Source organism: Triplophysa rosa, linkage group LG10, assembly GCF_024868665.1.
Source record: "Triplophysa rosa linkage group LG10, Trosa_1v2, whole genome shotgun sequence".
NCBI classification, from domain to species: domain Eukaryota; kingdom Metazoa; phylum Chordata; class Actinopteri; order Cypriniformes; family Nemacheilidae; genus Triplophysa; species Triplophysa rosa.
Window position 1 is genome coordinate 19,251,731 of NC_079899.1, and position 13,550 is coordinate 19,265,280.

The 13,550-nt window shown below is 36.8% G+C and overlaps 2 protein-coding genes across 3 annotated transcripts in view; both read left to right on the forward strand.

The window, feature by feature from the left end:
* Positions 1-302: 302 nt before the first annotated feature.
* On the forward strand, positions 303-4,246 carry ube2d1a (ubiquitin-conjugating enzyme E2D 1a). The gene is made up of 7 exons (XM_057343654.1): positions 303-390; positions 1,006-1,069; positions 1,171-1,202; positions 1,298-1,375; positions 1,461-1,566; positions 3,352-3,445; positions 3,622-4,246. The coding sequence occupies exons 1-7, from the start codon at positions 304-306 to the stop codon at positions 3,665-3,667; spliced, it is 507 nt and encodes a 168-aa protein (XP_057199637.1). The 5' UTR covers position 303; the 3' UTR covers positions 3,668-4,246.
* A 469-nt stretch (positions 4,247-4,715) lies between these two features.
* The window catches only part of bicc1a (BicC family RNA binding protein 1a), a 32,288-nt gene continuing 23,453 nt past the window's right edge, over positions 4,716-13,550 (forward strand). Inside the window, exon 1 of one of the 2 annotated variants that reach the window (XM_057343364.1) lies at positions 4,716-5,172. In XM_057343364.1, the coding sequence (XP_057199347.1) occupies positions 4,983-5,172 (190 nt within the window). In that variant the 5' untranslated portion in view covers positions 4,716-4,982. The remainder of the gene's footprint in view (positions 5,173-13,550) is intronic. The other variant, XM_057343363.1, reaches the window with a different exon arrangement.

A 13,550-nucleotide genomic window follows, 5' to 3' on the forward strand; every position in this document is an offset into this window, starting at 1 on the left:
ATACTTTATTTTTAATTTAAAATTTAAATAATTTGAGTAAAATTAGTAAAAAAAAAATGGATTCAAAACTTTATGTAAAGTTCATGAGCACATTCCAGGATAGCATGTCAATTACATTTAAAAAAAATATATGAGAGTATTGGGTTAGGTCTAAAGGCACTCACCCGCATACAAATACGAAATCCGTACTCATGTTAAACCCATTTTGGATAACCATCGTTGAGTGTAACTTCAGAGAACTAATGCGTGTACGATAAATCATAGTGGAGGACAACGACTTTTATTTTGAAGTAAGACCTGTTCATGTCAGCAGCGTCATTGCTGTTGCCTTCACATAATCAGGCAGAAAAGAGAAGCGCAGATCTGATGGCTTTGAAAAGAATCCAGAAGGTAAGAAGATGCATTTTTAAAGGAGTAAATATTTAAGAAGCATATCGTCTTAACAAGGATCCAACAGATTTGCGCATATCTGATCGATTTAATTAGCTCCCGTCCCAAATTACTATAAAAATTTAAGGATGTAAGAATTTATGTTTTTCGGCTTCTGAAAAGAGCTGTCGAGAACAAAGCGAACTCAGTTTCATCACAAAGTCACAAAATAATATATTTACAGTATTTTTTGTAAGTTTGTCATTGCATTGATTTATTGGCAAAGACCGTGTGCAATACCATCAATAATGTAAATCTTATTTAGACAATAAAAATAGTCAAACATCTTATTACGTATTTTATAATTCTCCCGTCCTGTCTCTCAATAATTTTGATTCCTCCAATCTATGAACTGTAATAAATTACGTTGTTAATGTTTTGGTGACAAAAAAGATGTTTAGAAGGTTTTAGATGTTCTTCAAAACGACTAAGAAAACATGTAGATCACATGATTTGGTTAGTAAAAATGTGTGTAGATTAATTTGTAATGGGTTTTCATCACAGTGTGCTATTTGTTATCTGATACTATTATTGTAAATGGATTTTAAAGCATAAAGAGTTATTCTATGTCTGTAGGAGCTACAGGACTTGCAACGGGATCCACCCTCGCAATGCTCAGCTGGACCACTTGGAGAAGACTGTGAGTGTGTTTTATAACTATAAACTCTGTGATATAATGCCATTTAATGCTTTGACATATTGGACACTGGTCTTTTTACTAACTTGTGTTTGCCCTTTCAGTGTTTCACTGGCAGGCAACAATAATGGGTCCAGTAAGTATGCAAGAATAATTTCAGGTTCGTGTTTATTGTATAAATGAACGCCAATAGCTTCTGTCACATTCTCGCTCTGTTTTATCTTTCTGTAGGGTGATAGTCCATATCAAGGAGGGGTTTTCTTCCTCACAATACATTTCCCAACAGATTATCCCTTCAAACCACCAAAGGTGAGTGGATCTGTTCGATCCAGCTCTAGGTGATGTCAAGATGATGTGTTTTTATGATTCATAACATGATTTTGCATTATGACAGGTTGCCTTCACAACAAAAATCTACCACCCAAATATTAACAGTAATGGAAGCATCTGTCTGGATATTCTCAGATCCCAGTGGTCACCTGCCCTCACTGTATCCAAAGGTTAGTGTGTATGCAGTATATACACATCACTGCTACGATGACATGATCAGAGGCTAAAATTCCATTTATACTTTCTACGCTGACAACTTCTGTTAGTTTTTGTAGGAGAAAGTCTCTTGGCACTGTCCTGACATCATTGCTTGAGCTACTTGAGCCAATACACTGGATATTGACCACACAGAGTAAACAGATCATATTTCATTACTTGTAAAATGACAGTGTGTGCACTCAGGCCTGAAGACTGCATTTGAAAATCAAATGGGATTTGTGTGCAGTGCAGATCTTAAAAAAGGGAATTTACAGTGCCTTGCAAAAGTATTCATCCCCCTTCTTTTTATTCACATTTTGTTATGTTGCTGCCTTATCTTAAACTACTTTAAATGATTTTTGTACATTAATCTACACTCCATGCACAATAATGTCAAAGCAAAAAACACATTTGTGACTTAGAACTTTGCAAATCTATTAAAACAAAAAAAACAAAATAAGTACATTGCAGAAGTATTCATACCCTTAACTCAGTAGTTGGTTAAAGCACCTTTGCAGGCTCAAATCTTTGTTGTGGTCTAGGTTTTCATGATCATTATCTCTGTATTTTGTGCCTTTGCTCTTTTCTTCTACTCTGACAAAATGCGCCAGTCCCTGCAGCTGAAAAACACTCCCACATCATGATGCTGTTTCCACCACACTTTACTGTTGAGACGGTATTGTACAGGTGTTGAGCAGTGCCTGGTTTTCTTCAGACATGAAGCATGAAACTGAGATTCGTCAGATCAGAAAATCTTGTTTCTGACAGTTTGAAAGATTCGTTGAAAGGTACGTTTTTGCATATTTCAAGTTTTCATGTGTCTTCACCGAGCAAAGGCTCGAGTCTGGCCTCTCTGCAATAAAGCCCAGATTGGTGGAGTGTTGAAGTGATGTTTGTCCTTCTGTAAGTTTCTCGCATCTCCATATATGATCATGGAGCTCAACCAGAGTGATCATCAGCTTCTTGGTCACCGCTCTAACCAAGACCCTTCTCCATCGATGGCTCAGTTTGGACAGCAGGTCAGCTCAAGTAAGAGATCTGGTGGTTCCAAACCTCTTTCATTAAGGATTAATGGAGGCTACATGCTTCTGTGAACCTTCAATACAGCAGATTTTTTTCAGGAGTCTTCCGCAGATCTGTGCCTTGATACAATCCTGTCTCAGAGCTCTACTGGCAGTTCTTTTGACCTCATGTCTTGGTTTTTACTTTGATATGCATTTTCATCTGTTGCACTTTTTATTGAGAGGTATGTGCCACTCCAGATCTTACTACTTATTCAATTGAATTTGCCACAGGTTAACTCCACTCGAAGTGTAGAAACATCAACAAGCAAAACTAATGCTTCTGAGCTAAATTTCAAGTTTCCCAGAAAAGGGTATGGATACTTATGCATTGTACTTATTTCAGTTTTTAATTTTTAATAAATTTGCAAAGTTGTCACAAACCTTTTTTTTGTTTTGTCATTATTGTGCATGGAGTGTACATTAATGTACTTTTTATTTATTTAAAGTAGTTTAAGATAAGGCAGCAACATAACAAAATGTGAATAAAATGAAGGGGGATGAATACTTTTGCAAGGCACTGTAAAGGGGTCCATAGAGAATTTTGAGAAAAAGAAAGCTTGACGCTGACTTACTGGACCATCTTGCAGATCCAAGATTGCATTGAGTGCTGATGTTGCAAAGTCAGTGTTTAATAAGATGAATTTGTTTCTACACAAGTAAACAATATAATTATTCCCTGATGTTGTTTTTCAGTTTTATTGTCCATATGCTCACTTCTTTGTGACCCAAATCCAGATGACCCCTTAGTTCCAGATATCGCACACATCTACAAATCAGACAAAGATAAGTAAGTAACCTTAATTGTATGCCTCAATGTTGATTACGTATTTGCCTTTTACCATTAACTATTAATTTCTAATAATCTGCCAAATAGTGGAATCAATATTTAAGATGGGAAAAAATATGTTTTTTTGTTGTTTTTGAAGTGTCTTGTGAATGAATGTGTTTGGTTTTGTCTTTTAGGTATAACAGAATGGCAAGAGAATGGACTCAGAAGTATGCAATGTAACTGGATGGCAAGATTTTGAAATTGTTGCACATGGACAATATTACTGCACACAACTCTTTGACACCTGAAAAGAGACTGAAGAAGTTTACCAACAGAAGAACCTCTTGCACGCACACACACACGAATACACTTATATACAATTTAAGATCTTTGTTCGGGAGGCCAAGTTTTCCTGTTCACGGTGGCGTCCTGGAAAAAGCTACCTGTCAGTTAACCCATAACAAAACGTTATTTTATTTTCCGATGGATTAGTTACTTTTTAGTAAATTTTATTGTATAGAAATAATAAACATTACTTAATCCTTTTTATTGTTTTTGCATTAAAAGATGCTATGAAAATGTTTTGCATGTTTATTTTAATGGGGTTGTTAGCAAATTCTCTTGTGTGTTTATGAGATTGAGAGGTTCGTGAGAGTTTGTACATTTGTAGTCTTGGAATTGGTTTTCATTCTTGGTGAACTCATATTGCACACGCATTACTGTTAAAATCTATAAAAACACATGTGGGCCTGGTTCCACAGACAAGGCTTAGTTTAAACCATGCTTTGTAAAACTAGGAGATTAAAGTCCCTTTTATAAAATGCCTTAGAAGAAAACATTATTTGTGCATCTTGTGACAAAACAATGGCACTGATATATTTTACGATATGTGAGGGTTATTTTCGGTTAAGAAGGCTTAAACATTTATTTTAGTCTGGCACTATTACTTGTCTATGAAACCGGGCATCGCTGTTTTAGAGATTGGGCGCTAGGTGGCGGTATTTATCTTTTTTATTCACATCACAAACACACTGAACTTTTGTAGTTATCAAAAGTTTTAACTCAAACTTTGTAAGTAAAATCGACCATTACATTCTCATATATAAAGCGCTGGTATGTGTTTTGTAAAAAGCTGTGTTACTTCAACTCATGAATCCACAAAAAAGCGTTCAAGTGACGTCAATCCTGTAGACGCGTTTAATTTTGCGCGCGGCCCGGGAATACAGGAGGCGCGCAAATTGTAAATTGGGAAAGTAAGTTTGGGAGGAGAGTGGGCGGTGATTCTGACACGTGAACGCTCCCACAGGAGCACATCCATCCATCCATCCGTCTCCTCCAACTATAATGTGTAGTCCTGGAGCCAGAGGAAAAGTTTAGGGGAGAGGAATTTAGGGGCAGTTACTGGCCAGCGGGGCTTTAAGCGACTTCAAAGGGAGGACAGAGAAAACCTAACTTACTTTAAGATCGTCATGTTTTTCTCCTAATGTTGGCGTTGCGGCTCGCCTCTTGCACGTATAAACCTCATTTAGTAAGTTTGGGACACTTCTAAGGAGCAATGGCTGACCAGCTGAGTTTCTTGAATCACTCGGATCAGGGCTCCAGCAGCGAGCGAGGCGACGATTCGCCGTCTGCCGTGTCTGAGGATGATTCGAGCGGCCACTGCGGCCACATCTCGCCGCCTGACCCTGACTGGACCGAGGAGAGGTTTCGAGTGGACCGCAAGAAGCTGGAAACTATGTTACTCGGTATGTTAACTTCTCGCGTGTAGATCATCAAACTTTCCTCAAGATCTGGCTAGATTTTTGTATAGTTTTTGGAGAAGATGTTGCAGTGTTTGCGCCGAGTCACACAAACAGTTTTGTTTAGCAATAACACATTTTTAAGCTAGCAAAGTTTCTTAAAATATACATATTTTGTTTATATACGTGTTGATATTTGTTTTCGTTGTGTAGGCCATAAGGGTAATCGTGTATTGTGCATAAATATTACAGAGAAAGTAATATATAGCACATAAAATTAAGATCAACATACATAGCTGATCTCTCAAGTGCATCACTTTTAGTTAATCTTTTACCACTGTATCAGGGAGGACATCACATAGACTTCTGTTGTTTTTATACCAGGCTAATGATATTTTCCTCGCCCATTCCGAAAAAAATCCTTTAAAAAGGATACTTTATTCAAATATTTGGCCCTCAAAACCTAAATATTGCCAAACATGTGCACACAAATTCTTGTGGTTCAATCAACATCATGTAGTTAATGCCCATAATTCAACATCTGCATCATATTCTTCAGTTTGCAGACGGACAATTTACTTTTCTGCAAAATAAAGATAATTTATGTTTTCACATTCATTTTTACTGTAGTGAAACTACAGTAGTTCAACATTTTAAGCATACGTTTTCTTCTCTCTTATGAAAATTAAGCATGCTTTAGCAATCGTAACCAGAGTGTTTAGTTTTTATTTGCATTAAAACCACATGAACCACAAAATAACCATAGTTTAACCATCACATCTGTCGTTAAACTGTGGTAAAACAAATGTTAAGAATCTGCCAAAAATCATAGTTACTTAGAGGCCTTCAGGGTGTTTGCGGGGTCTTAAAAAGTATTAAAAGTTGATAAATAAATTTAGAGAAAATGAAGACCCTTAAAAAGTCTTAAATGCCATCTTCCAAGGTATTTAAATTTCTGTCATATTTGTCCAAAGAGGTCATATTCTAAAGTTTCCCTGAATTTAATCATTGCGTAGACGAATAGTGTGAGATCCATTCCATTCACACCCGGTTGTTAGCCAACATCATTGACTAATGGGGAAATGCAAGGTTTCATGCAAACTCAATTAATTCTCTGGGGCTTCGTTCTCACCCTTCTGAATTATGTTGCATTAATAAGGAGTTATTACAAACTAAGGCTATTTAGTTGTGCTATCTTACAATCAGTATATAGTAAATGTAAGTTAAAGTGTCGCCAATGTACGATTAAAACTTGAAGTGATGATGAGGTCTTAAACTGTATGGAAAGAGTCTTAAAAAAGGTCTTAAAAAGTATTTAATTTAGCTCCATGATTTCTGTATATACTTTGTACTTCACTATTACTATAATAATATGATGGTTCATTTTCCTAGGGGCTGTTATAGTCATCTACTTTACAGTGGTATGGAGTTTGTGACTGTCCAACCAAACCACATTTGAATTGTCAAGGACACATTGTGACGGTTGTGGCACAGTAAATGTTATGCTTGTGTAGTTGTGTATGTGCATGCAGTTGTGTGTATGACATTTGTTGCAGTTCACGTGTAACACGTCTTTGCTGGAAAATTGGAAAACCAGAGGCCATCAGAACCTTCTATTGTTTTTGTTTGTGTTCATGTGTGCGATTGCATGAGTGAATGCTTCCCTGATATTTAGGCCTCCAGGTCAAAGGTCGTAGTGAGAGAACCAAGAAACTTAATCCATGAAGCCACTTTCAAAAGACAGTATTCATCACCTCTTACATCACACTTACTCATTGTATCCATTTTTTCCTACACCTTTGATTCAATGACTTGTAATAATCCCTCTCCACTAACTGCATGATCTTCAACATCTGGAGGTGCTTTGAAGGACTTGGTTCGGATTGGTCAGATGCAGTAAGGGGTGTGATCATAAAGCCAGCGATGTGTGAAGGTTTATTGTGTGGTAAAGTTTTGATTGAAATTTCCAAGATATTGTAGAGAGTTAAGGAAAGAAGTGCAACTCTTAATAGATGTTCATGAGAATAGCAAGGCAGACTAAGATCCACAGGGGGAAGACCCTGCATCCCCCTATGAATGAAATGAATTTAGTCATTTTCCACTGCAGCCGACCTTATTTTAATAGACTTACTCAGAAAGACAAACAGAGAGAATGGGATCACTGGTGATTCACGTTCACGTAAACAGGGTTTTTCCTGGCTCAAAATGAGGCAGAGGTGGTGCCATCCTGATCTTGTACACACACACACACACACACACGCACACACACACACGCACGCATGCACACACATGCACACACACACACACACACACACACGCACACACGTAGGCCTACCGTACCTTTAAGTGGCTTAACCAAAGTGACTTTGACATATTAAAAGTTCTAATAAAATTAGATAAAAATGACAATTATTAAGTTATATAAAACATTACTTTTATTCAACCAAACAGACTTTTTTTTAATCGAATAAAGCTTTTTTTTATTATTAATTTAACTAACTTTTCAGCCCACTATAGCCAACTGAATTAACCAGTCTTACTAAATGAGCAAAGCTCATTCACATCTTGCATTCTCTGTGGTTCACTTTAAATGATTCAATTATCTCTTATTTTCGCTAGTGACTGAATAGTTAAATAGTTTAAATGAATCGGTTCAAATGAGTCATTCGTGTGCGAGTCGTTCTGAACGCAATGTGCGTTCATACTGGCGAACTCTCTGTGTACAGTATACGCTGATTCAACGATCCTACTGCACAGCTAAAGACATTACAATGATGTGCGTCATGTTTATTTAATACAGTTCAAGAAATTAAACGTACTTGAATGCAAAACAAACAGCCGTGAAACACAGGCAGCTCTTGTTCTGCAACTCTTTTTGCGCCTCAGTGTGCTGATACGAAACAGCGCCTCCATTGTGGCGTAATGCCGCAACTGCAGTTACAAAAGACAGTCTGTTAAATACACGAAGCATTTCTTGTGAAGACACCCGACATAGTTGGGCGAGAGTCTGGTAGAAACCCTGGTAAGGGAATCTGAGAAGCTGTGAAGTTTTGCTGGAACATGCCAAAGACAGTCATGCTCTGATACAATCACACAAGTAATAAGACGATTGAAGGAAAAATGTATGCAGCACAATAATACAAGTCTCTCTCTCTCTCTCATAATACCTTTTTGGTTTTCTCTCTATGACTCGTTCGTTGTAAGAATTTTATGGGAATGTTTTTTTATTTTAGGATTGTGTTTTTTAACTCAATGGCCGTTACATCAAACGTCTGGTTTCGATTAAAGACACAAGAATGTGTGCTGGCCTGACCCTGTATTCTGAGTGATAAGGAATTTAGTGTTTGTTTAGTCTTATGGTTAGAGTTTATTCTTGTACTTTATGGAAATCATATGCCCCCCAGTGGCTATTCGATCACTTTGTGTATTTTTGAGGGTTTGCAGCAGGAGGTGAAACTATGTAAGAATTTATTAGACATATTGCCAGCTTTCATATTTCAAACATCTCACACCTACCACTTAGCTTCTGGTTTGTGTGTGTGTGCGGGATGTGGATTTGTTACCAGATAGGTTTCTAACAAATGTTTGTGTTTCATTCATTTGTTTATGCGTGTCAATTCTTACATGTGGGTTTTATTTGGTGAGTCTAAATTTGTCTGCATGTTCTGTGTATTCATTCTTAACTCTCTCTCTCTCTGTGTGTGTGTGTGTGTGTGTGTGTGTGTGTGTGTACATGAAGCATGTGGGTCTGGGTTTGTGAGGGAAGAAACAGGAAGTGCGTTCTGTTTTGGGAATGTGCTCATGGCTCACTGCTCTGTTGCCAGGGAAACACAGGTCTGTTGCCTTGGTTTTAGTTTATGTATGTGTGCATGTGCACTTATCTTGAAAATGCACATTTGAATGTTAATGGACACTTCATTTAGACCACTTGTGAAGCAAAAAATTATAATAAATCAGCAATTTGTCTTTAGAGATTATTAACCAAGTATAGCTGTGTTGTTAACAAAAGATGTATGGATTAACAGACAACACAGTGCATTTTATAATCAGTATGGTGAATAAAAAAGTAAATCGCATTTCAAACCTATATGACTTTCTTTCTTCCGCAGAACACAAAAGAAGATATTTTGAAGAATGTTGTGCTGTTCGGTCACCAACTTTCTTCAAAATATCTTCTTTTGTGATCTGCGGAAGAAAAAAAGTCATAAAGTTTAAATTGACAAGAGGGTGAGTAAATTACAGAATTTTCATTTTTGGGTGAACTATCACTTAAATGTATTAAAAGTGTTAATGTAATAAATCATATTACGGAAACATCTTAACTCAGAATCCTGTCTCTGATTATTAACCATGACCTTCACATCATGAGTTTGTAATGTTACATTTAGGACTTTAGGTGTTCCTCACACAAAGGTAGCGAGTGTATGTACTGAAAGAGCTGTCAACTAACACAAGGAGGAAAGTCAGGTTTGGAATGAATGGCCAGCTATTATGATTGGTCTTCAGACTCATTCTTATATCAGTGCACTCGTTTCTGATGGGCATTAGGCTGGTTTCCCATGACCGGATGTCTTACTTGGGCTCTAGAGCTTTAGTTTGCGTTTGTTTAGACTGCTGGTTTTCACCATGTTTTAGGGCCCTTGATTACAGAAGATAGTACAATCATTCTTCAATAGACGCATTGGCAGCTGTGTGAAATTGCAAGTTATAACACAAATTGTAAGAAAAGTTGAATTCTTTATCATAAGCCTGGAATACTCACATGTACTGTAGCATGATTTATGTTTTCCTGCCTTGCGAGATTTCTGTAACCAATCACGTTCCACTATATCACATGTTGTGACATCACATCAGTGCTGATTACTGGAGTTGAGACTGCAGTTTATTAACAAGTAATCACTCTGAATCTTTATCTTGTAATCGGTTACATTTGAATCCAGCATCACTGAATTCTCACCCACGCTCCGGGATAATCCTGGAACTTCCCTTAAACTCCAGAATCCTGAAAAACACACTGATACAATTACACGGTTATATTCTTACACTCGCTTACTCAACACATTTTTAACACACACGCATAGTATACAGGAGCTATGCTATAATCAAAGTGTGTGTGTGTGCGTGCGTGCGTGCATCTGTGTGTGTGAAGCTGGGTTTCATTAAACCAGAAACTCAAAAACTGAGTGAAGTTGTGATCCACATATACATGTGCACACACACACACACACACACACACACACTGCATTTAACATTCTGTCTGGTTTGAGGCTGCTATTTTTATATTTTTCTTTCTAAGTTGTCTGTGTGTGCCTATGTATATTTGGTTTGTTTCTGTTGGTTTTTTGTCTCTGGAAATTCTTCTGAAATCATACAGCTTCAAACTTTCTTATTCTCGCAGAGTAACTTTGTGTTTTTGTTCTGTTTATATTCTTCATATTGTTTTAATTTTGTGTGTCATCCAGTATGTTTGCCTGTGGTCCATTCCTTTCATAGCTTATTGTGCTTGGTTGATGTTTTTGTATGGTGGTGGTCTTTAATTCTAAGATGATTAGCTGATTTTGCCCTAAAGGTCTGGGCTGGATTTATAGTTCAAGCTCAGAAGGTTTGGTGGACAGCATCTTTATTCTGTGTGGCTGTGAACTGACATGGTTGTGAACTTCAGAAGTTCACTGTAAGCTTATAACAATAAAGTAAATCTAAAAGGTAATAGAAAACAAGCTTTTTCTTGTGTCACACAAGTACTATGTATATTTACATTTACATTTATGCATTTGGCAGATGCTTTAAAGCGACTTACATTGCATTATCCTATACATTTTGTTTCTAAGTATGTGCAGTAATCCCCTGGGATCGAACCCACGACATTGGCGTTGTTAGCACCATGCTCTTACCACTGAGCTACAGGAATGTATATGTACTGTATTCTTAAGTTCCCAGTGTAAACCTTCCACAATATGTTTGGCAGCTTTAAAACAGTTAATTTATATTGTCATTAGGGCTGCAACAACTAGTCGATAAAATCGCTAATAATCGATAATGAAAATAGTTGTCAACGAATTTCATTATCGATTAGTTGGTCTGTGACGTCACTTGCGAGCTGTGCAGTTATAACGAAGCGCGTCTTCTTCCCTTTTAAAATTAGAATTTTAGATGTGTCTCTCTGTGCACGCGTCTCTGCGTGCAGCGCGAGGTTTGCAGTTTTAAAGTCAAATGTGTCTCTCCGTGCAGCGCAAGGTGCGCAGTTTTTAAGTCAGACGTGTTTTGCATGCAGCTCTTCAAGCCTCGCAGTTTTAAAGTTTAAAGGGGAGAGGTTTTTTAAATGACAAAATTAAATTTTATAAAAATTATATTAGTAAAACCCAATTTTTGGGTTAATTAAATACTCTGATTTGGGGGTTTATTTGGTTCAGAGGTGGGAAGTAACGAAGTACATTTATTTGTACTGTACTTAAGTACACTTTTTGAGTATCTGTACTATACTTAGCCTAAGTATATTTTTTTCTAAGTAGGCCTACTTTTTACTGTTTCAAAAATAATGATTTCCTTGGCCAACCGTCCCCTCCCTCCCACGTTTGGGAGAGACTATTGTCAGCTGCTTCTAATATGACATACCTGAATCAACTCATCTTCCTTGGTGTGTTTAGTAGGGAGTCATCCACAACATTTTGGGAGAAGGTTAATGAGTTCAGTTGTGTATACTTTTCCCATATCTGATTTAGTTATAAGCAAAAGATCTAATTAGACTTTTTATCCGATTAATGGAAAAAATAATTGTCTAACTAATCGATTATCAAAATAATCATTAGTTGCAGCCCTAATTGTCATGCAGTCATATAATCGCCTACTTTCATATTTCAGTGCTTATTTTAAAGGTCCAGTGTATGAAAGTTAGCAACATCTAGTGTGAGGTTGCGAATTGCAATCAATGGCTCACTCCACCCTCCCTTTTGAAGCACTACGGCGGCTGAGACAGAATGAAGATGTCGTCACGTTTTCGCTTCTTTGCCGGAGGAGATAACATATTTACAAAACGCGCTCTGTAGAGCAGTTTGTCCGTTTAGGGCTACTGTAGAAACAACATGGCGAATTCAATGCAAGGAGACCCGCGGAGTATGTAGATAGAAATAGCTCATTCTAAGCTAATAAAAACAAAACGCTTCATTATGTAAGGTCTTTATACACCTCTGAAGACGTAATATGTATATTATATTGCATTACTGTCAATAGTTCCTCCTAAAAATGACACTTGAACCTTTTAGCATTTAGCAACATGGCAGGAGTCTTATTACTCCTTTCACATATGAAAAGGTTGGTCTAACAGAAATGTTGAAGTCTTAAAAGTACAGTATCAAAAAAGCTAATTTCAATGGCCAGAGAGATAAAACACCTAAAGTTACATTTTAGGTTTAGACAGGTATTAATAAATCTTAACCAACATTATGAGTGGACCTAAAATACTATAAAGTCCCTTTATTTTGTTTTCATTTTTTTACAATCTTTACTTATTTTTATTTTTTTACAATCTTTACTTATTTTTATTTTTTTACAATCTTTACTTATTTTTATTTTTTTACAGTCTTTACTTATTTTTATTTCTTGATTTTTTTAAAGGAAATGTGGGATGTTATATGCTGGTTGTGTTAGTCTGTCAGAAGAAGGAGCAAATACGGGTAATCTCTTGCATGTTGTTCTCATTATAGTTGAGCGGCCGTACATGTATCCTTGCTGAACGGATACGAAATTGTCCAAATATCTTTGAAAACTGTTTCAAATTACAACATCTGATAGGAGAGAGCTGAAGTGGGCTTTCTTTGATTTCACAACTTCACAGATTGAACTCAGCTTTCCGTTGTCCTAGCTTCACCCCAAAGTACCAAACTCAGGCTGAGGTTCATATTCGTACACTTCCCACACTGATATCAAAGTATTTGAGCCTAAAAAATAAAGTCTGAATATAAAAAAAAACGTAAGTAGACAAAATGATAACTTTATAACTGTTTTTCTGTCCATTGCTGTTTTTCCTCTTTCTCTCCTTACACATGCCAAATCTGTTGAGAAATTGTGCTAAAGCTTTTTCCCAAAAGAATCTCAAAAGTTTCATCATCACCGTATTAATCTCCGCCTTGCTCTGTGGATCAGCCTGTGCATGAGGACTGGAGAATTTTTGTTAAAAATCAAGAACTGGGATGAGTCGTCTGTAATTAGACCTGGCTCTCAATGTTTTGATGTGGAATTGTAGTGAAATTCACTGAGAGATGGGTGGACGTGCTTTTGTTATTGGCTTTCGGGGTCATTTGAAGGTTTAGATGAGAAGATTTCCAAACCCTTTTATTTCCTTCCATTTACGGTTTGTTGTTCTGACCTCTGTATGAAATCCATATTTC

Bases quoted from the DNA above. Each gene is read 5' to 3' on its own strand.
- ube2d1a (XM_057343654.1), top strand. From the start codon at position 304: ATGTCAGCAGCGTCATTGCTGTTGCCTTCACATAATCAGGCAGAAAAG. The intron at 1,567-3,351 runs GTTAGTGTGTAT...GTTGTTTTTCAG, and splicing joins TGCCCTCACTGTATCCAAAG to TTTTATTGTCCATATGCTCA. The intron at 3,446-3,621 runs GTAAGTAACCTT...TTTGTCTTTTAG, and splicing joins TACAAATCAGACAAAGATAA to GTATAACAGAATGGCAAGAG.